The following is a 22,605-nucleotide window of genomic DNA, read 5'->3' as shown; positions in this document are numbered from 1 at the left end:
CCACCCACCTCCCCCAGGCCTAGGCCAGAGCCTGCTTGCACACTGAGGTTTTTGCTCCCAGCAGAGAAGAGAGGGCTGCCTTCCTCTAACACGGCTGTGACGTGCCAGCAGACTGCCATTACCTGCAGGCCCATCAGGTAGGGAAAGCACTGGAGGATGCTGCTAACCAGAAGCACAGGCTGGTGTGCAGGCAGTAGAAGACATGCTAATGGAGAAGGTCCTGCTGTACTCTTCTCCCCTGCAGGAGCTAACACCCTGAGACCAGCAGGTCCTGAGGGCAGGGACCTCGTTTTGCCCTTTGCAGAGCACTGAGCAGACACATGCAAAAATGAGCATCCAGCATCGCTCCCTACTGCCTTGGGGCAAGATTGTCAGCTGTTCAGTCTGGTTGCAAGTAGCATTATTCTTCAGTCCTTCTGCAGATGAACCATAACCTAGTTTATTTATCACTAAACCCTTATCATATTTCAAATATGAAACCCAGATCCACAGACAAGGCCACCAGCCAAGGCAGGGAAGAACATGCCATCCTGCTATCAGGTCAGCGTGACCCAAACAGTATCAAACCGTGATAAGGTGCCTTCGTGACATGGCTAAGGCAAGGTGGCTGAGAAGGGGCTCACATGGAATCTTGGGAAAGGAGCGGAGCGGGGGCAAATGGAAGGGATCAAGCCATGTTTCTTCTATTGCACCAAAAAATCAGATGGAAAATGAGCTCATTTCACGTTAGCTTTCTCAGACACTGAAACAGAGGAGAAGAGAGCGAGGAAAGCCTCCCTCTTCTCCCCCATTGGAGGACCCCATGCAGGGGGTCTTCTGAGAGTCACATCAAAGGCAAGACCTTCTGTTTGCCAGCTATGTGCAGGCTGCAGAGTTCTGCAAGTGCTTCAGAGAGAAATTTGTAGCACACAGCCAATCTTTAAACAAATGCCTTTGCCAGCTGTGCCCCCTCCCTTCCCTTGCCTCAAACAGGGAATTTGCATCAAGATATCTCAAGCCCAGGACATCCCCCGGGGACAGCCACCAAGGAGGGAGTATTGGTGCCTGCACTGGGGCAGTCAGGTTGCAAGGCTGGGACCAGGTGCTCTCATGTCTGAGCAAAGCAGCCAACACAGATCTGTGCTGCTGTTAATTCTCTGCCATGCATACCTGGCACAGCAAACCCTTGATCTACTCTTTCCTTTTAAAACATGTTCAAGTTGCACTAAGGGCTGGGGAAAAAAGGTGAACCCTGAGTGCCCACAGTCTCTCCAGTGGCTGTGGACCCAAGGTTCCTCCCTTTGCTGAGGACCTACATTCAGGCCACATGCTTCCAGGCACACAGCTCTGAACTGAACCAAACACAGCTCCTCTCTGCCTGTGTTTCCAGGCCTCCTGTATTGCTCTGGCCTGGCATCCTCACAGTCACCATTAGTCCAGGAGTCTCATCAGTGAGTCCTTGCCCCTCATCCCTTCCCTGGATGAGGAAAATCACCTTCATGCTGCTCTAGATGACATATGCTTGCAGCACCGCTGCTATCTGCTAATCAGAGAGCTAAAGAACTGGAGAAGGATCCTGAGGCTAGGAAAGTCCCTGGGCACCACCAATAACCAAGCTATGGCAATGTCTCCTCCCTCCACACCCACTCCTCTGATCCTGGGAAAGGGATACCTTCACACATGCTGCCATCTCTGGACACAGCGTAGCCAGCATCACAAGCCATGCAGGAGTAGGAGCCCTCGGTGTTGAGGCAGAGTCCAGAGGGACAGGCATCCTGGGCAGTGCACTCATCGATGTCTGTGCAAGCACACAAGGGAGAGCAGGATGAGTGTGAAGGACACGGAGGAACCATGACCATGGGCAGCTGTGTTGAGGGAACCAGCCAACACGGTGGCCAGGACTCAGGCAAGGCCAAGTGCTGTGAGGAAGAGCCCAGAGAAACCTCTGGACCAGATGTGTGACACTTCAGAGGGTCTCATGGCTCCCCAGTACCTTGGCAGCTCTTCTTATCAGGTGCCACATTGTAGCCCCGGTAGCAGGAACAGCGGAAGGAGCCATCCAGGTTGACACACTGCCCGTGAGCACAGGTCCCCTCTGCAAGACACTCGTCCACATCTGCGTGACACAGCAGAGAGCAATATGGAAGAATGAGAGGGTGCTCAGGGCTACCTCTGCCACCCAAATTGCAAGGGCACTGTGCCCGGGCCACGCAGGCTGGCTGCCTGTGGGAGGAGCGTGCTGCCCATGCCCCTGCTCCTTCTGAGTCTTGCAGAGAGTGCTGCCATGGGGGGCAAGGCTGCTGCCCAGGGATGGCCCACGATCCTCACCAACACATCTCCCGTTCCTGGGCCGGTAGCCATCCCCACAGCTGACACACTTGTAGGAGCCCAGCGTATTGACACACCTCCCGTAGGGGCAAGGGCTGGGATCCACGCACTCGTTGATATCTGCCAAGAAACATACTCATCTCAGGCTCCCAAAGGCAAACTGTGCAGCCTTCTCCAGGATATCCCCTCCAGCTGGATCCTCAGTCTCCCTCTGTGGGACATCAACACCCAAGAGGAGGTGAGATGAGTTTGCCATGGCTTGGGCAACACTTCTTATAGTCCCACTTATCACTCAGTATCCTACACCCACACCTGAGGGCTGACATAATCCAGCAGCGAAACCCGCTGCCACAGGATGTTGCCAAGGAGAGGAATGTGCAAGGGCAGAGAAAGGGATCAGAGAACATCTGTTCAGGGCTGTTTCATCAGGGACTTTCGTAGCCATGATTATGATGCATCCTCCAGCTCAGGAAGTCCTTAAAGCAAGTGCTTTCTGGAGGCCGAGTGGAGGGAGCAGCATTCTCTGCATGTCCTGTTTCCCATACTGCCTCCTAAAATAGTCTGCCTCTCTCTGCTGGAGATGAGCTACTGAGAAAGGGGGATCTTTGATCAGGCACATCATATGTTCATGAATGCTCTGAAGGAGCCAGGTTGTGCCACTTGAACAGGATGCTGTGGGGACAGGTGGCCTGAGTCTCTGCAGCCTGCTCTCCCTGCAGACTGCTTGCCAGCACGAGGGTCTGGTGACAGAGTCAAGCTGGCATGAAATGCATGGGCATCTCCTCCCAGAATAGGAAACTAGCATGGACTGGTTCTGGGGGATTTCCCTGGGGAGGTGGGAGAGGATCTCGGGAGATCTCGCCTTTTGCAACCCAGGAAAGCCTGTCCCTCCTGCAGGCAGAGGAGAGGGCAGGCAGCCCTTCAGAGGGGCACAGGGCACACACACAAGGGAGGGTTCTTCCTCCCTTCCAGGAGGACACATGGAGTGGTGAGAAAAAGAAGTGTTCAGCCCCGCACAGGGTGGCTTGGAGGGGCAGGGGAACAGTAAGCAGCAAGCTTCACCTTCGCACTGTCCTCTGGAGCCCATGGCAAAGCCCTCCTTGCACTCACAGCGGTAGGAGCCGGGAGTGTTGATGCATTGCTGTCCCCGGCAGGTAGAGGGCTGCTCACATTCATCTCGATCTGGCAACACATAGAGAGACAGTACTGAAGTCTTCTCCCTCCCGTGTGGGGAAGGCTGGGTGCAGGAGAGGAGCTGCTCCCTTTGCAGCAGGCTCTGCCCAGATGACTTTTGCCTTGCACCCCCTTGCCATGAAGCAGTGAGCAGGGCTGGCATCAGCAGCCCATATCCAGATCTCCACAGGCAAGGTCCTGTCCCTGCAGGAGCAGGAAAGGGTGATCTCCATGGATCAGGCTGTCTGTGGGCAGGCCTGGGGGGAGGATGGGTGTACAGGTGTGTGTGCAGGTGTGCATGAGTGCGTGTGTGTGTACTATCAGCAAGTTTGCTGATGACACTAAGCTGGGAGGAGTGGCTGACACGCCATAAGGCTGTGCCGCCATCCAGTGGGACCTGGACAGGCTGGAGAGTTGGGCGGGGAATAACCTAATGAAATTTAACAAGGGCAAGTGTAGAGTCCTGCATCTGGGCAGGAACAACCCCAGGTTCCAGTATAGGTTGGGAGATTACATATTAGAGAGCAGTGTAGGGGAAAGGGACCTGGGGGTCCTGGTGGACAACAGGATGACCATGAGCCAGCACTGTGCCCTTGTGGCCAGGAAGGCCAATGGCATCCTGGGGTGTATTAGAAGGGGGGTGGTTAGTAGATCGAGAGAGGTCCTCCTTCCCCTTTACTCCACCCTGGTGAGACCACATCTGGAATATTGTGTCCAGTTCTGGGCCCCTCAGTTCAAGAAGGACAGGGAACTGCTGGAGAGGGTCCAGCGTAGGGCAACGAAGATGATTAAGGGAGTGGAGCACCTCCCTTATGAAGAAAGGCTGAGGGAGCTGGGTCTCTTTAGTTTGGAGAAGAGGAGACTAAGGGGAGACCTTATTAATGTTTATAAATATATGAAGGGTGAGTGCCATGAGGATGGAGCCAGGCTCTTCTCGGTGGCAAACAATGATAGGACAAGGGGTAATGGGATCAAGCTGGAACACAAGAGGTTCCACTTAAATTTGAGAAGAAACTTCTTCTCAGTAAGGGTGACAGAGCACTGGAACAGGCTGCCCAGGGGGGTTGTGGAGTCTCCTTCTCTGGAGACATTCAAAACCCGCCTGGACATGTTCCTGTGCGACCTCACCTAGGCGTTCCTGCTCCAGCAGGGGGATTGGACTAGATGATCTTTTGAGGTCCCTTCCAATCCCAAACATACTGTGATACTGTGATATGCATGAGAGAGTGCCAGGGCGGGAGACTGGGGGACCCTGGGGAGATGGCAGCCCCATGCCAGGCAGACAACACTTACCCTGACAGCTCTGCTTGCCCTCCAACACAGCCAGGGCGTACCCAGAGTAGCAGAGACAAAAATAGGAGCCCACACTGTTGATGCAGCGACCTTTTCCAGAACAAGGATCTTTCAGGCATTCATCTTCATCTGTGCCCAGGCAAGGAAAGAAGACAGGGACAGGCAGTCACCACAGCAGCTGCCTGCCAGCTTCCTGCCAGCCCGTGGTGCAGCAGGTGTGCAGGGGCTCAGCAGAGCTGCCAGAAAACCTCCCCCCAGGAACCTGAAGGACCAAACAGTCCATCGAGGTCCGGCAGGCAGAGGAGGTGCCAACCTACCAATGCAGTGAAGGCGGCTGGGGTCCAGTGTGTAGCCAGGGTTGCACAAGCAGCTGTATCCCTCTGCGCTGGGCACGCAAGCACCGGCTCCACAGGAGAGGGATGAAGAGGCACAGCCACTGACGCCTGGGAGGAGAGAGCATGGGGTTGGGGGCAACAGTACAGGGTCTGCCTTGTGTCCCCAGCACCATGCTGGGGAGGCTGCTTTTTCCCTTCTTGGAGAGAGATGGAGCAGGCTCAGCTTGCTCTTCTATGTCTTCAGGTAGCTGATGCCCCAGGGCTGAGTGGGTGACATAGCAGACCCTGCTACCTCCTCCGGCCTGAGCCCAGCTGGGACACCTCAGTCCCCTGCACTGCTCACCTGTGCCCCGGACCCACAAAAGGGTGGTGAAGAAGCCAACCAGCCAGCCCCACACTGCAGAGGAGTGCTGTCAGCAGAGCCTGGTGCCTGTGAAGGGGCTCCTTTTGGGGTGAGAGCAAGGCTCCCCTGCCACTGCCCTGCTAAGTGAGGCGCAGGCGGTGGTGGGGGGGCAGTGGGCCATCGCACACCCCTCAGCACTGAGCCGGCCAGGGTAGGGGGAGGCCCAGCCCAACCCCAAACAAAAGGCTATTGAGGAAGACACATTCCTCAGCAAGGTGCCTCCCCCAGGCCTGCTCCCCAAGGTGCTCCAGCCCCTGGCGGAGGGCAGGGGCTGCACTCCCAGACACTTGAGCAACCCTGGAACAACAGTGCCCTTGTTTCCGGTACAGTAAACAAGCCGCCCCAGGAGCCACATGCCTCCCCTTGTGCTCCCCCTTCCCGATGAGTCAGCTCGCGCCGCCAAGGGAATGGGGCCAAAGCCACCGGAGCAGGCGCATGATCCCCTGCACCCGGCAGCCACTGCTGCACTGTGCAAGCCAGCTGCAGGCAGGGAAGGATCCGGAGAGTCAAACACTTCGCTCCCCATATGGGATCACTCTCATGTTTCCTCAGGCCAGCCGGCTTTCCCTGGCTGGCAACAGCTGGGACCAGGCTGGGACAACACCTCAGGGTAGTAGGGCAGGGACTTTTCTTTGGGAAGTCAAGTAAGGCATGTGGGAAGACAAGCAGGCTGAGAAAGGGACAGAAACTCTGGGCAGAGTTTAGGGCATAATTTCTCCATAGCCTCAGTCAGAGAGAGGGGGGAAATCCCTAAGAGCCGTGGACACACACCTGAGCCCTGCGCTGGCATCTGTGTTGGAGCAGCAGCATCCCAGGTGGTGGTGGGGCCATGTTGGGGAGGGCCACGCCAGGACTCCTCTTCTGCTGAGGAAGAAGAATAGAAGTGACATCCAGCTCCCCAACACAGGCAGAGGTGCAGACACAAGGTTTACCAATGCTGGGTGTCCCTGCACTCACAGACCTGAGACAGCACATGGGAAGGAGCCACAGTGTGGCTGCAGCGGCCTCATCATCTTGTTATTTAACATAGCCTCCTCCACCTCACTGGAGAGCCACCACCTCCCCGCATCTCTACAGCCCCACACCAGCCACCGCAGTGTGGCGGGGCTCCTCCATGCCACCCCACAGCCAGCCCAGCTGGGGGCCCATCCTGCCCATTGCTAGGGGCTGCCGTGCAGAGGAGCCGCTCTCCTCCCTCCTCACTGCCCCATCCTCTTACCCCTGGCTGCCCTGACCTCCCGCCAGCCAGGCACCCACCTCTGCGTGTGGCAGGCTCTGCGGTGGCATCAGCAGCACCCTGAGGGACAGAAACACAGGACTGCCTCTATCCACGTGCATGTAGCTGGGATGCAGCGTCTCTGAGACATTTTCCCACCCACCTCCCGGATCCTCTGGCTCCCTGAGACACTGTGCTGGCAGGAGAAGCTGCCATACCCGGGTGCAGCTGGCAGGGCCACTCTGTCCTGAGCAAAACATAGCTCCTGGCCATGCCCAGGGGACTACCTGCAGAAGGACCCTGCAGCATGCCATGCAGGTGAGACCTAGGGCACTGCCATGGGGCAGGCATCTCCATGATGCAGCCAGGAAGAGCAGCTGGGCATGATAAACACTGCCACTGTCACCAGCAGCTCTGGAGGGCTGAGGACAGCCACTACTTCGACCTGCCTCAGAGTGCTACCTACAAGACGAGTACTTGGTGCTCTACGCTCTTCCTCAGCATCGCCTCCTGGCAAACCTATGCCTGACAAAGGAGACATGGGAGGACAACCTGGGTCTCCACTCCAAGGAGCTTTGTGCAAGGGATGAAGAAAACGGGCAGCTGAACAACACAAGTCCCAGCCTAGGTCTGCTTCAAATTTGGAAGCTTTGGTTCAAATTTCTGCTCTGTCTTGAGATTTCTCATTTGCCCTTGGGCAAGTCACCTCATGTCTACGAAGCAGTGACAATGGCAGTGTTGTGTCCCCTCTCAGAGGGGCTTTGAGTGTGTTCTGAGGGCTGAGCACTCCAAGAAGAGCACTTCTCGAGCTGTCTGCAGTGGTTCCCCTTCCCCTGATGTCAGCCCAGCCCCACAGCCAGGCTGGGCTGACAGCAGCCTGAGTTCCTACCCCAGCCCCAGCGAACATCTGCTGGAGTCAACACTGACCATGAACCAGTGCAGCAGAGCTCCCAACTCCTTTTCATGTGAGCTAATTGCCTCTCAGAAAGGGCTGAGCAGACAGGTAGCACCGTGCCTTCATCCACAGCAACTCAGCTGGCGTGGTAGGGTTTGCAGTTCATATGCTGTTCCCTTCAGCAGCAGCTACTTGCTCTCTTTAGTGCTCTATCTGACCACATTTCACACCTCCCTGTCACCTATTTGTATGACATCCTCTTTTCTGCCCATCAAGCTACCATGGATGCACCCAGATGTAGCAAGACAAACCTTACTCACCTGTGCAGGAAGAGAAGCCTCACCTGAAGAGTGAAACAGTGCACAGTGAGTAGAGACAAAGCAGGCAAGCATCCTCCTCAAACCTTGGCTGCCCTAGCTTCACCCCACCTCTAAGGCTCTGTCCCTCAGTCCCGCATGCTCCTCTGCAAGAGCTTGTTCCAAAAGTCAATACACCCGAACTCCTCTCCTGGCAGTGCGCAGACCCCAGGAGCTCCCACTCCAGCAGTTGCTGGCACTAGCAGTCAGTTGCGCTTCCCTCCAGCTGGGCTGGACAAAAGCCCAAGGACTGCAGTGCCATGGCTGCCATGCAGACCTGAGGTCCTGGTGGAGGCAGCCTGGCCAGTCAGCACCAGCTGTGAAGATGCAGCTGCAGGAGCCCAAAACACTCAACCTCTTCAAAGGTTTGAAGAAGTGGTGTCTCATGCCCCAGGAACCAAAGAACACCTTGAGTATTCACACAGATGTAGAAAGCCCTTATCACCTAGAAGTCCATCTATAGAGGCATGGCAGGACCTGGGAATTTGCCCACCCTTGCTAGGGGCCCAGATGGAGCAGCTTTAAGCAGTAGACTCCACACTACCCTCTCCTGCCGAGGTGCCAGGGTGGGGAAATGTCTCCAGGATGCTCCCACGCAGGCTGTCCTGCACCTGGTATCTTCTTGCTGCCCAGTCCAGTGTCCAGTTGCTGTTCTCCACTCGCTCCTCCAAGCTAAAAGGCAGCTCTTCTGCCTCTGCCTTCCTCATTGACAGGCGGATATCAGAGCTGGAGTAGGTATAGCCATGTCCTGCTGGGCAAATCTCCTTGAAGGCTTCTGCAAGGGAAAACAAATCAAACCTTCAGAGGGCAGAGGTTGGAAGGAAGAGGACGGTGCAGGGATCACCTGGCTTTCCACACCCAGACATGATGGAAGGACAAGGAGTGAAGGTGGATGGGCATGTATGTTAATGCAGGTATTGGTTTCTCCCATCCTATCATTTTCTGGAGATTTCTAAGGGTTAAATCCTCATAGAAACACATCCAGGCTCCAGTGGGTGGATGCCTTGAGCAGAAGGAATCTGCTCACAGGGCAGGTTGGGTTGTTAACAGGCACTGGCTAGTACTCCCAGACACCAAAAATGAAATCCCTCCTTTGAGTCAATACTGCTAGGAAGGAGTCATGCCACTGGAAGGTCCAAGCTGAGCAAGGGAGAAGATAAAAGTGAACCCCTGTTACCTTGGCACTGAGTGCTCTCTACATCACTCAAGATGCTCTGCGCAAACCACCTGAAGATTTCCCCAGCCCCGAGGATTTTGGTGCTTTCCCCTCCACCCTTCCCCATGATGAGATATGCCAAAGTCATCTTCACCTGGCTTTCATTCCAGCAGAAGATATAGAAGAGACAAAAAGGCTGTCAAGCAAAGCCAGGCACAGGCGTGGCTCTGCTCTCCCTCTGGTACAGCGTGGTTTCCCATCAGGGATTTCTCTGTCTTCCAAGTATTATCGAGGTCTGCTCCCTGGGTAGCTGTAACCACCCCACAGGCCAGCATTTGCAACGCTCAGCTCTGCGTCCTGCAGTTGTCTGCGTGGCAGCAAGTTCAGGCAAGGCAAAGCCCCAGTCTAACCAGAGCAAGTAAAGCCAAAGCAGGCATGTCTCACCTGAGCCAGGCACAGGGCACTCCTCACAGTTCTTCCCCCAGCCCTTGCCGACACGGCTGCAGCAGCAGATCTGCTGGGTGATGTGGTGCGAGAGGGGGAAGGAGCACACTCCTTCAGCTGCTGAGCGGTAACACAGCCCCTGCTCCATCGACACTGCTTTGTCCGCTGAAACACGACAGCAGGGTCAGTGCCAGGGGTCAAGCTCTATGCTCACCAGAGAGAGAAATGAGGACACCCAGCTTTCCCACCGTCAGGCCTTTCTTTGCCCATGCCTCCCAGCCTGCCAGAGGGCTGCCCCAACCTTTCCCCAGAACACCTCCTGGACCTCAGCCATCAGGCCATCCTTGCAGCAGCGCCAGCTCCAAGCAAACACAGGTCCTGTGGGAGCTCTCTCAGCCTGGGAGGCTGCGTCCTCTGCTGCTGCACTGCAGGCACGCCCCTGCTGGGCTCCGCAGCAAACAGCTGCAGAGGCCATGAGATGTCCATGGAGAATAGTGATGGATGAAGGGGGGTGAGGCATGGGGTCTCATCCTGCACACAAGTGCAGAACAGCACAGAAGGCACTAAGGCGCCCTTGCAAGAGGCTTAAAGCACACTGCAGCTTAAACTCAGTTGTGGGGTCCTGCTCAGGCCCCTTTCCCAAACTGAGGGGTTCCCTGGAGCACTTACAGATGCAATGGCTACGGGATGGGTCCAGCATGGTTCCAGGCTTGCAGGTGCAGCGGAAGCTGCCACGGGTGTTCACACACTCAGCATCTTTGCACAGGCCCTGCATCAAACACTCATTGATATCTGTGGGGAGGAGAGAGCACAATGAGACATGGGGAAGCTGAGGGTGAACTGAAGCCCCAACCCAGTGCCTCCCATTCAGGTGCCATGGACCAAGGCAGTGTCAGTTGGGCTGTCTGAGGCAGCCTCTTGCAGTGAGCAGCATGATGGGGACCTCTGTGGTGTCAGCCATCCCACATCTGTGGTGCAGAGCTCGCTCGCTGCAGCTGCAGGGATGGCTTGTGAATGACTCCTCTGGTCTGCAGTCCTTGTGGAAAACAGATGTGGCCCCTCCGGCGAGCCACCCTGCCAGGGTCACTCTTATGGGAAATTATGATCATTGTTTGAAAGCCTGGACTGGTGAGTCCTGTCCTCTCACTTGTCCCCTGGTCCTGCTGGCCTGGAGCCATCATCCACGGAGGATCTTTGCTGAGAAACTCAGTGCTGGCATGCAGGGAGATCAGTGACTGATTGCACACATGAAGCCCAGTGCCAAGCAGAGGGATGGTGAGCTAGGCTCTGGCTCAACACTGTAGTGTCTTTTTCTGGGAATAGGTCGAGCAAGTGGGAAGATGCCAACTTCAGGTGCTGCCTCAAGCTCTGCCTCTGCCCCCAACTCAGCATGCAACATCAGACACAGTCTTTGGGAAGGGAGCTGGTCTTATCCCAGGGAAACACCATCCATCTCATCCATTTGGCCTGCAGCATCTGCCTTTCCTAAAGCACCATGTAGGAATGTGTAGGTTAAGCTGGAGAAGACTGAGGTTGCCAAAAGGTACATAAGGGGGAGCTGAGGGCAGCTTTCACAGTGGAGAATGAGGAGGAAGCCCCCGTCATGGATTGATGAGTCCACGAATCATGGATTGATCATGCTTTATATCTTCACTAAAGAGCTTGCCCCAGAAAAGTAAGTGTGCTGATGAAATGCACTGTCTGCAGGCACAAGCAGTCCAGGAAGAGCTGGGTGGGAGAACAGAGTGGCAGGAGTGGGATGAACCTCAGCACCACCCTGGGACAAATCACAGTAACATATGCTACAAGCTAAGAGGTGGGAGCAGGCAGTGAGAGAGACATGGACATATTCACTGCTCACAGTACAGCTGTGACCAAGAAAAGCCAATGTGATGCTAGATAACATGACAAACACTTTCCCAAGATACAGGGCAGTCCTCATGCCAGTGTACAAGGCTCTGGTGAGACTTCAGGGGCCCTGAGAGTACCCAGTGGTGCTCTAGAGACTGTCTCAAAGTGGAAGGGGTGCAGAGGCAGGCTGCTGGGACACGCAGAAGAATGAAGACACCAGAAGAGCCTCACTGAGAGCAGCTAGGCTCAGGAATGGCTTTCCCAGAACTACCTTATTCCTCAGAGCTGAAGCATCCCTGCTTGGTGGAAGTGGGAGTATTGCACAGCCAATTGTGACAACTGGAGTTCAGACTTAATGACCTGAGAGGTCTCTTCCAGTCCTGTGCTCTTAAATTACTCTGTTCACCCCGGCAGCTGCCCATATACGGCTGAGACACACAGGGGCCATCAAGACCAGGCCATGATGTTCAGTCTACTGGAAGTACCAATGCTACAGAGATGTGCAGCAGGCCAGGAAGGAGTAGGATTTCGTTGTGCTGGTCCAGCACATGCCTCTGTGAATTTCCTGGGGCTGAAGTTTCAGCAGATGATGTAGAACAATTTAATCTCCAGATCTTCCTACCAGGGTGGCACAGACAGCCTCTTGCTTGCCCTATGATCACCCCAGACAATGAGGAAGGACAGCTCTCAAGCTCTCTCTAGATAGACAAGTGCAAGTGAGTCCCAAGAGAACCTCCTTCTCCACTGATCAGAACTGTTGGCCTCAGAGCAGAAACCCAAATGGAGATACAACAAAACTCAACACAGAGAGGTTCAACTAAGCACCCTGCATGGCAAGAAGACGTCTTCTGGAACCATTAGCAGAGACTTTCTGTCTAGGATAGTGCAGGAAGCCTGTGTATAGCAGCGCCACTTGCCTACGTGTCTCCTGCTTCTCCAGTAAGAAGGAGTGGCTGTGGCAGTACTGTGTCAGCACTGTGACAAGTAATGGTTTCTTCCTCTGTGCCAAGCACAGGACAGAGTTCACAATAAAAAACAGTGTCCAGACCCCAAATGGGCTGGGAACCCCACTCAGAGAAGAGGCTTGGGCTCTCGAGAGGAGCCCCAGGGCTCACCCCCGTCACTCCCCAGCACAGTTGGAGTACCGTGTCAACTCTGACACACAAGTGTTTGGCCTCTGCATAAGCAAAGGGATTGAAGGGATTAGAGTAATGAGAGCACAAAACAAACAAGCACCAAGGGCTGAGCTTTATGAGCTTAATATAAAACAGGGCCATGTCTTGGCCTCAGTCCAGCCCCCTCTGTTCCACTGGCAACAGAGTACCCTCCCGCGGTGGAAATCCTCACAGAGAACAGGAGCAGGCAGACGCATTTAAGGCCATGCACTCCTACCCCCTGCAGCATGCCGGGGATGGGGGTGGCCCACAAGAAGAGGTCTCAGGGCTGTCTCATCTGCTTCCTCCCACCCCACCTCAGCCTGCCAGTCCTCCTCAGAAAACGGCCACACTGGGTCAGCCAGCTCGTGGTGGAAAGGTACAGGGTGGTTTACACTGGTGCTTGGTGAGAAGACAGGACCTGAGTCAGCAGTGGACACCAAGGACATACAGACACCAAGGTGCCGCCATGTGTCCTGTGCATGCATACCTCCCTACCACCAACTCCACAATGCCATTTCCCCCTGCACCTCAGAGCGCTGAGCCTCTCCCTGCTCCAGAAGGGACACATATCCAGAGCAGGCACTGCAGGTCTCTGCTCTCTGACACGAGTCCCTTGGCTGCTCTGCTCCTCTGACCTTTATTCCATGTCTCAGGAAAGCTCCTCATACCCACTATGCTGTCTGTGGCCACATAAAGGATGAGATGGGAGCACCAAAGAAAATAGAAGCTGTTGCCTTTTTGAAAGTCTCCCCCAGGACAATGTAGGGAGGTTGAATCATTAATTAAGTAAGCATGGTGGAAAGTCCCAGCTAAAAGAGATGAGTCATGCAGTTGCCAGCCCCGGGTTTGCATTGCCAAGGCTCAGGGTCCCTGCTGTGTCTTTGCGATGACACTGCTCAGCTTATCATGAATCACAAGAAGGGAACCATAAAATTTCACTTTAGTCAGAGCATGGAAAAACACAAGCCCTGTGGGCCAAGAGATGGAAAATCAACATGAACCAGACAGAAAAGTGGAGAGAAGGCACCTTCTTCATACAGAGCTGAGGGACTGTGTGAGTGAGAAATGGAGAGACCCCAGCAGCCTGGGGCAGGCAGAGCAGCCTGGCAGCATGGGCAAGCAACATGCTAGAGAGAGAAGGACTCGCTTTTGTGGCACTTCGTCACTTGAAAATGGACAACAGAACAAGTCGACAACCTTTCAAAATGTTTTCAGGCAACAGAATTTCTGTTGCTTCAGACAACAGGAGTGTTTTGACACTCACACAGAGCAGAGCAGCAGCACAGGTCCTTACTGTGTCAGCAGGACTTAGTATAATAGGTGAGTTTTCTTGTGCTAGCCAAACTATGCATTGACTCTGCTTATTGGCTAAGTTCTGTAGTTCAGTGTTACCTGTTTTTTTTCATCCTTGATGAAAGCACTGGGATTTTTATGTCATATTCTTTGTAGATCTGTATCAGGGAGTTAGATAACTGTATTTTACTTGTGTAGATAATTACAGCTCTGACAGTGGCTGTGGGAAGGAGAGAGAGATAAAAGCAGCATCCTTACCTTGGCAGTGGCTCCGGTTAAGCCTCTTGTATCCCTGGGGACACTCCACCTGCCCATTCTCAATCACCGGGTGTGCTGTGGAGAAAACAAAAAGTGTGGGACGCTGGCAGAAGAGCCATCCGCCAGCGTCCTACCTTCTCCCTGCCCTCCTTGCAGAGGAGAAAGGGTTCCCAGGTCTGTCTTGGATGGGCCTCTGATGACTCCCAGGGCAGAGGGAAAGGTGGGAGCAGCCACATTTCTCAAGTAGTGTCTTCTGCTGCTTGGTAGATGCCAAAACAGTGACCCAGAAGTGCTGCTTGTGCTTCGTATCTATCACTGTGTCACCTCAGCTCCTCCCAGGCCACCTTGGATAGCCAGGTGGCACATGACAAAGGGGATCAGAGTGAAAAGAATGACAGAGTTTCTTGACAAGATGCTGAAATAAAAGCCATGGGCTGGTTAATTACATTTCTTGCCGTTTTTTTACTGAATGTGATTTCCTGCTCCGATCACTCTCATCAAAGAAAATTTCAAATTGCTACTTAGAATAGTTTCGTGGATTTCAAAATGACCTATAACCTGCACAATTAAATCTCCCCAAATTTTTTAAAGGCAAGTAAAACATGAGCTGTAAATTCCAAGGAGGTCAAACTTAGGTACTGTATTTTGGAGCAAGGGAAAGGGAATCCAGGAGGTGATGGGTTGGGAAGTGAGTAAGCATGGGGTGAGGTAGGAAGAAGGATGCTGTGCCTAAGGATGGGATTTTCACAGGGTGGGGTTTCTTTTTAATTTTCTGAACTGTATGCTTGGAAACAACAAGTGCATGTAACAGCTGAGTGTCCAGCCATATTCCCACTATGCGAATTCCTCCTGCCTAGCATCAGTAGCTCACACTCTGGTGTCATACATGGAAAGCCCTCCATGGCAATAGCCATATCAAGGACCTGGCAGATTCCTAATGCATTGCAGCTTTTGAGAACTAGGGACTAGATGAGACCATCCTGGCAGCAGCAGATGGCCGGAAAGAGGCTGCAAAGGTTAACACACACAATGTGCTGGAGGCAGAGAACAGGCATGTCTGTAACTCCTTGTCCTGGACACTTTGACTCTATGATGCAGTTTAAAGCCACTCTTGGACACTTCTTGAAAGGCAAGTGAGGATAAATGTGTTTGGGAAATAAAAGACAAGACAACAACAGGCTGTTCACCTGCCTGTACCAGGAAGGATAATAGAAAGCCTGGTTTCCCCAGGTATGTTAAATGAATCTACAAGGTTTTCTGGGTGCAGAGGGATCTGCAGCAGCTTGATGGATGACTAAGACAAAAAATCTATTCACCCCTTCCACAGTTCAGTCATAAAATATAAGCAGGAGGTGCTTACAAATATCCAGATGTTAGGGACAAGGGGGTTGCTGGTGATACTGGGAATCGCTGGGTACACTTCCAACCTCCTGAGAAGGGAAAAACAACCTCTGGCTCATGGGCTGCAGGATCAGTGCCCTGGTGGGATTCCAGGTCCTCCCACACCACAGCCTGTGGGCTCGGGGCTGCCAACAGGCATTAACTGTGCTTGGAAGCATCTGTCAGCCTCAGCATGATGTGATAACAGACGCTCAGATGAAGCAGCTTCGTTATGCGTGAGCTCTCCAATGGAGAGCCAAGCATGCCCAAGATCAAACAGTGATGACATGTGTCAGAGCCCTGCTCCCTCTCTGAAAATCCTTTGCAGAGAAACAGATCCTGCAGCATTCCCCTGGCAGATGCTGCTGGGGAGGGGGCAAGGCAGAAAATACCCATGACGGGGATGAGCGTGCAGGTCTTGTGCCACCTCAGCACTCATATGACTCCAGTCTGCAGAAATCTGTGGCTCATTACTGCAGCAAATCACTCATGAGGCTGCAGACAAATGTCTTAATTTTGCAAAGAAACTTGCGTTTCCTGGAAAGAATAACGAATGTAACGTGAGCAGATCTCTTCGTACCAAGAGGAACCGAGACTGTGTCTGAAGTACTGAATGGAGGCTGCTCTCTTTCTGCCAGGACCTGGCTGCAGGGGAAGACAGCGTGTGGCTGCAGGAGGATGTAAGTGATTAACTCTCAGATTTGTACTTGGTTACTTGAGCAGAGGACCGTTTCGTTCCATGAGCTCTGATGCTGCCGAACTACAGCAGAGACAGCCAAAACCCCATGAAAAAAACAGCCTGGGACACCTCAGTTTCCTGCAAAGGGGAGCAGCATCCACCCCTCTCCCACGCAGCTGGTAGGAGTGGGAGCCCATTCCTCTGGAACCAGCGAAGGGCAACGCCTGGGAAAAAGCTGATCTGATGATCAGAGAAGGCAGAAATCTGTCAGCACCCATAGCCAGAGGGGTCCTAGCTTCCTGTGTCTGTCTGTCTACACCCTCTCCAGGAAGGGGTGCTCCCAGAGCCTGAGGCTGGGGATGGAGCAGCTGAGCTGCATCTGTTAGGCAGAGGGATTTCAGGCTTGCTGAGGGTGTGATGTTGGTACCTCACCTCCCAGGCCTTTCAGCATCATGGGCGCTGTACTGGAGCCATGTGTTCACCAGGTACCTGCACACCAGGACTCCCCTTTGCCTCTCCTCATTGCTCCCTCCAGCTCTGCTTCATCCCACCACCCCGTGCTGCCTTCTGCAAGCTCTGCAGGCACCGGGCATCCCCAGCAAGGCCAGGCCCTCACCGGGGAACATGTGTGAAATAAGCTCACAGGTCCAGAAAGGAGGAGGTGAGTATGAAGCAGCCACAATCCAGGACTCCACCAGCACCTTTGTCCCCAGCTAGAATAATACTCGAGCACAGCAGAATGAGAAGGGAAATGAATGCACAGAGATCAGGCAGAGGGATTTTTCAGCCTAGCAGGGTCATCTTTAGGCAGGCAGGCGCACTTCAGAAGTTGTCCATCACTTCCCAGGAGAAGAGGATTACCCAAGGGCCTTGGCTCCCCACTGTCTGAAGACAGGATGAAGAAGCTCAGGTTGATGGTGAAGTGGAAAGAACCACTTCTAGTGCTGGTAGCCACAAGGGCCTGAGCAAGGCAAAGTTTGTAGGGTGAGATAATACATTTCCTCAGGCCAGCCAATATCACTCTGTTAAAAGGGGAAGAGGCAAGCCTGCAGTCAGATGAGAAATGAGGAAAGGCTTTGCTGCTGAAAGCTAGCCCACGTCTTTCAACTCTTTCCATTTATCATACAAAAGGCATTACCTCACTAAGGAACCTTGCCTGCTGAACTCCTCTGCCACTTTCAGGAATCACAGACATTTCTGGAGACCCTGGACCAGCTCCACAGAAGAACCCAAGCCCCAGCTGGACCTCAGGTGTCTCACCCTGCCTGCAGCGGGCACGGAGCGTGCAGCTGTGAGGGTGGCTGTGGTGCCTCTGCTTCCTCCAGGTTTTCTAGCATGTGGGAGACGAAAGGAACCAGAGTGCATGGTCTTGTGGCACCTGGAGTTGCGGGGGGAGTGGACCCAGTCAAACCTCAGCTTGGTTTAGTGTCAAACAGAGAAGAACAGCCTCCACTGCAGAAAGAACCTCAGCAGCTGAACTTGCTAGCAGAGAGCAGAGCAGCTCTGACCCCACAGCAGAGTCCAGAAAGATAACGTATTGAAGCTGCCAGACCAAGTAGTAGGCAGGGGTGTGGCTGTGAGGATAAGCTGAGTTCCCAAGCAGAATGGACAAGAAGGAAAGGACACAAATCCTTTAGTCCAGATCTGTCGTGACCACTCTCCTTTGCTTTGAGTGGTCTGTGGTAGGCCAGCTCCCACAACACTTCCTCCAACGCCACAACAAAGGCTACAGCAGCAGGGGTGAGGAGGGCATGCACTGGTGCTGATGTGTGATAGGAAACTAAGCCCTCTGCTCTACTCATGGTCAATAAAGATCTTCAAGGTAAAAAAGATGCCTGAAGGAAAAAATATTCTGGTAGTTACTGTTGGCTTTTGGGGTCATTTCAACAGAGAGAACCTCATCCTGCTCCAACAGTGGCTTCCAGCTGGGACAAGATACCTCTGTAACTAAAAAACACCCACTTCTGCAACACTGTGCTGCTGTGCACTGAGACCACGATGCTGCACATGAATGTTGAGCAAAACAAGCACTCTGCAGACCAAAGCAGTCCTGAAAATGCTGAGCTTCCCCAGATATTGCTCTTTGTGCTACTGCCGCAATCTTGCAGAGGTTTCAGCTTCTTTACCTCCAGCCCTTCTTCACTGCCTCAGACAGGTTTCCTGTGGCAAATTGGGTAGCAGTGGCAGAACCAGTCTCATCCATAGCCTCCTTCCCATATTTCCAGGGTTCTTTTTCCTTGTGTTCTCCCTGATCTGATCACTACAAGAGCAGACCCAGGGGGGCATTTGGGGGATGATTTTCAAGGGTTTTCCTGTGGTTGTTTCAATGCCTGCAGGCACAGTGCAGGGGAGCATGTGGCTTGCGGAGCCGCTCAGCATTTCTGGTGATGACGGCTCCATGGGTGAGCTCCCACCCCTCTCACGGTGGGAGGTCTGTTTGGGGAGTGCTGCAGATGCCAAACCAGACATTACAAGATCCAACTTTCCAGTGAAATTCAGACTTTTCTCTAGGACAAAAAACTTGAAAAAACACGGGAAGTAGGAATAAAAAAAGAAAACAATAGCCTTCAAAGACTTGTCTCTTAATGCAGTTAAAACCCACAGGCAGGAGGAGAGAAAGCAGCCCAGGTGCTCAGGCTGATTGCAGCCTGAAATGAGGGATGGCGGGCAGTGAAAAACCAGGACCTGGAAGATGCAGGTTTACTGCTGCAGCCAGAAAATCCCTCACACCCCTTCAGAAAGGTGAGACTTGTAGCTTCTGCACAGTAGAGGAGAGGGTGCCCATCACTGGGATGTGATTCTCCTGGAGTGCTGCTGGTTGCAGAGCTGTGTGGTCTCAGGGACAGGGAAGAAGTGGAAGAGGAGGGCTGTGACCCCATCTGGGTACATAGCCTAATTCTGCCTTCAGTTTCTTTTATCCCCACATGCCTGAGGAGGATCAAGGCTTCAGGGAAACCAGTGTCCAATCTGCACCCTCCCTGGTGTCTGTGTTGACCTGCAGCTTGGTTAAAGTTTCAGTTTGGTTAAAGTTTCCATGGACCATCTATTGACCTTGATGCAGCATGTCCTTCTCCACAGACCACTGTATAGTATGTGGTCTGGCGGGTAACCAAGAGTAGCTCTGCCCAGCAGTTTACCTGCTACTAGCCACAAACATCCTGAGATTGCTGTGGGGCAGGACATTGCTTTGGTGCAGCTTCTTCACCAGTACAGCTCAAATACCCTGCCAGTCCTTCGGCTTCCTCCCAGCCATGTCCAAGTGTCTCTACATCAGCTTCTTCCTCAGTCTCCGATTCCCTTTTCACTGTCAGTCTTCTCCAAGTTTTACCTTGTGTCTTGTGTCCTATCTCTCCATTCAAGCCTTTCAATGTGTGCTTCAGCACCTCCTCCAGGTACTAAAGACCCAGGGGAGTCATTGGATGTCTCCATCTGATTTATCCTATCTGGCAGCGCAGCACATTTCATCCAGCCATCTCCAGCTGGAGCTGAAGGACTGCAGCTGCAGGACAGCATGCAGGTGTCCTGCCACCCTCCAGGGCCCCGCCTCTGGCTCATCTCTTTCTTTCACAGGTTGGGTGACAGCCTTTGCCCCAACAGCTCACAGAGCAGGGTCTTGGCTCTCCCCTTTCTCCCAGGGCTGTCACTGACATATCCTGGGGATTCCATCTTCAGTTCTTACTTACATGAGCAACAGCAAATTCCCAGAGACTTGTACTATAGCCTGCTTGAATACCTGTCTGTGCCTACTTCTCTGAAGGGGCCTAACAACATACACCCTTCCAGCATCAAACCAGACAGCCAAAAGCCTGAGCAGAGCCTAAGAAAACCTCTGAGACTAATGTAACACCTGCTACAGGGATTCCTGGCCAGGTCACCCCACCTCTCCTTTAATTCTGAACTCAGCTTTTAACATAGTCTCCTTAGGATGAAGACAAAGCATTCAAGTGCCTTGGCTTTCCTGATGCTGGGCAAAACATAAAAAAATAGTGAGGATTGGTCATGGCAGGTTCTCTCGGACAGACGTCTGCCTCCGATTCTTCTTCTCTGATGTCTTTCTGCACACAAACACGTACCAAACATGAAAGCTGCAGTCGATGGAGACATCTGGACGTATCCAGACTCTACTAACAATCAGTGTCTCGGGCAGACAGTCAATCCAAACAAGTTCTCCATTTGTCTAGCTTTTGCCTGGCTGCACTTCTGTACATTTGTAAGTGTTTACACTGAACTAGCTTCTGCCATTTCTGTCTCTGGTTGCTGGAATCAAATTCCCAGTGCTGTCAAGTCTGCTTCGGTGCATGCCTCCCTGGGACGCACGAGTGCAAGAAGTTCTCTCCAAAGACCACAGTGCCAAGAAGAAAGCTGGAAACATCCACTGGACATGTTATCTCTGTGCACGAGACACCAGGTCACTGAACTACAGCCCAGTGACTTTAAGTGAGCAAAACACAGGCCAACAAGAGCAGGAGACAGAAAGCATGTAAGTGTGGGATGTAGCCTACAGGCAGGAATGATGTGGAGTGATGCATTCCCACAGGACAGGCATAGACCTGGGAGCCCTAGCAGAGGAGGCACAGGGCAATGAGAGGTCATGGTACTCAGTGGCTCTGTTTGAGTAGTAAGATCATGGAGAAAGGACTGTTTCCCTGACTCCACTCTGGGGTGAGACCTCCTGTTTGAGAAGACAGCGCACCAGAGAAATGCATGCCAACCACCTGGGCTTCTCACTTCACAACAGCCGGGCTCCCTTAGGCTGCCTCCACTGAGCGTCTGCCTTCCAGCTCTATTCGCTGGCACTGTGCGGTCCCCTGCATGTGGGGCTGGTTACAGGGCAGTCAATCAGAGGTACCCAAAGAAGGAAGATACTGGGTCACAATTAAAGAAGATGAAAACAGCCACTTCAACTAGCCTGAACTCTTGATAAAATCAAGAAGAGCCATTTGGGCTCCAAGGGGGAACTTTATCACCCAAAGCCAGAGGGACTGAGAATGTGATTTTCTTGTGGCACAGGAAGATGGAAGACCCAGGGGGATACATTTTTCATATCTCCATGGAATTAATCTGAAAAAAAGCCAGACAAGCATCTGCCCACTCAATGAAGACCAGCAGTGACAATATCCCTTGAGTTTCAGGTGCTGTTAGGATACAGGGCTTGTGCTGAGCTGTGACAGTGGGACTTGCTGGCATCTGGGAGGCATTTCTTAAGTGCATTTGCTCTGCTGGCTGGCTGACTGCAAGGAGCACATCGGGTTATTTCATGCCCATTTTCATGTCTTGGAAGCCTGAGATCAGAGACACATTTGGAAGCCTCAAGGTCTAAGTTCAGCAGAGCAATCACTGCTGCAGCTCTGGCCGCTGAGCGATACATAGCATCCGGGCATGGAGAAAGAGAAAGGAGGTACAGAGGTTTTGCAGCCATGTGCAGCCTAACTGAAATGTTAATCAGCCACCCTGCTTCCTAATGGGGGGGATCACACAGGGACAGGGCAAGTAACAGGAGGACTGCTGTGAGATAGGGAGAAGAAAGTGTGACTAGGGATGAGAAGGTTTGGGACAAAGAGGAGGTGGCTGAGGCCTATGTGGGTCATTTCTTTGTTTATCCTGAACCTGGAGACCCTGCGGTCACCCACATACTGCATGTGCCCAAGGGTCCCTTGGAGCTGGCACAGGAACAAAGGCAGTCAAGCAGCAGCACAGCCTGGGGCCACAGCAGAGCCCTGTAGAGCAGGAAGATGAAAGCAATCAGAGCTCCCCAGATCTGTGCTGGGTTTCAGGATGCTGACAACCTTGTCTGTGATTGTGAGGAATTGCGCTCCAGCCAGCGCTACCCCTGGCTGAGGAGGAATCGAATCAAGGGAGGACAACAAAATGCAAACAGCTCTTGGGAGTGTGTGTTTGAGTGAGCAGGAAAGCCTCCGGGCAGAGTTAGAAGGCCTCAACACCATACTTGCTTGCAATAAACCTGCTGCCTTGGACACCTCCGTTCTCCTCAGGAGTCAAAGTTTTCTGAACCATGGGGTCTGTTCACTTTAGTCCTTCAATCCAGTGAAGGCATATGAACAAGCAGCCAGACAGTGATAAAAGGGTGTAAGCAGGGGAGAGGTGAGCAGCTCACTGCCCATGTTGCATGGGACATGAGCACCTTGCTCTGCAGTTGACCTGGTCAGCACTGCCTGCCCGTGGGGCTGCCTCCCTCCAGCGAGGAGTCCTTCAGCACAGCCTCTACATCGCAACATGAGATGGGGGCTGTGGCGCAACGGGCCATGCCCGTCACAGAGCACCCCGAGCAAAGCAGCCGAGGTATCCCCATCTCCTGCTGGATCAGCTTGTCCATCTTCTGCACACAGCAGAAACAGGGCTGGAAGCCCATGCCCCTGGAATGGACCCCACGTGCACTCCTGCCAAATGT

General features: G+C 53.2%; 1 protein-coding gene across 1 annotated transcript in view; it reads right to left on the bottom strand.

Annotated features, from left to right (window-relative positions):
- The window catches only part of LTBP2 (latent transforming growth factor beta binding protein 2), a 73,602-nt gene that overhangs the window by 11,584 nt on the left and 39,413 nt on the right, over positions 1-22,605 (bottom strand). Inside the window, exons 9-20 of the mRNA XM_082057371.1 lie at positions 14,138-14,212; positions 10,248-10,370; positions 9,579-9,743; positions 8,518-8,753; positions 6,769-6,829; positions 6,283-6,375; positions 5,091-5,216; positions 4,774-4,902; positions 3,370-3,489; positions 2,308-2,427; positions 1,973-2,095; positions 1,652-1,777 (exon numbers count right to left, since the gene is read on the bottom strand). Coding sequence (XP_081913497.1) covers positions 1,652-1,777; positions 1,973-2,095; positions 2,308-2,427; positions 3,370-3,489; positions 4,774-4,902; positions 5,091-5,216; positions 6,283-6,375; positions 6,769-6,829; positions 8,518-8,753; positions 9,579-9,743; positions 10,248-10,370; positions 14,138-14,212 — 1,497 coding nt within the window. The remainder of the gene's footprint in view (positions 1-1,651; positions 1,778-1,972; positions 2,096-2,307; positions 2,428-3,369; positions 3,490-4,773; positions 4,903-5,090; positions 5,217-6,282; positions 6,376-6,768; positions 6,830-8,517; positions 8,754-9,578; positions 9,744-10,247; positions 10,371-14,137; positions 14,213-22,605) is intronic.

This window comes from Streptopelia decaocto, assembly GCF_964273445.1.
Source record: "Streptopelia decaocto genome assembly, chromosome: 7".
Lineage (NCBI taxonomy): Eukaryota > Metazoa > Chordata > Aves > Columbiformes > Columbidae > Streptopelia > Streptopelia decaocto.
Note: the sequence above shows the minus strand (reverse complement) of the source record. Positions and strands in the feature narration are given on the sequence as shown.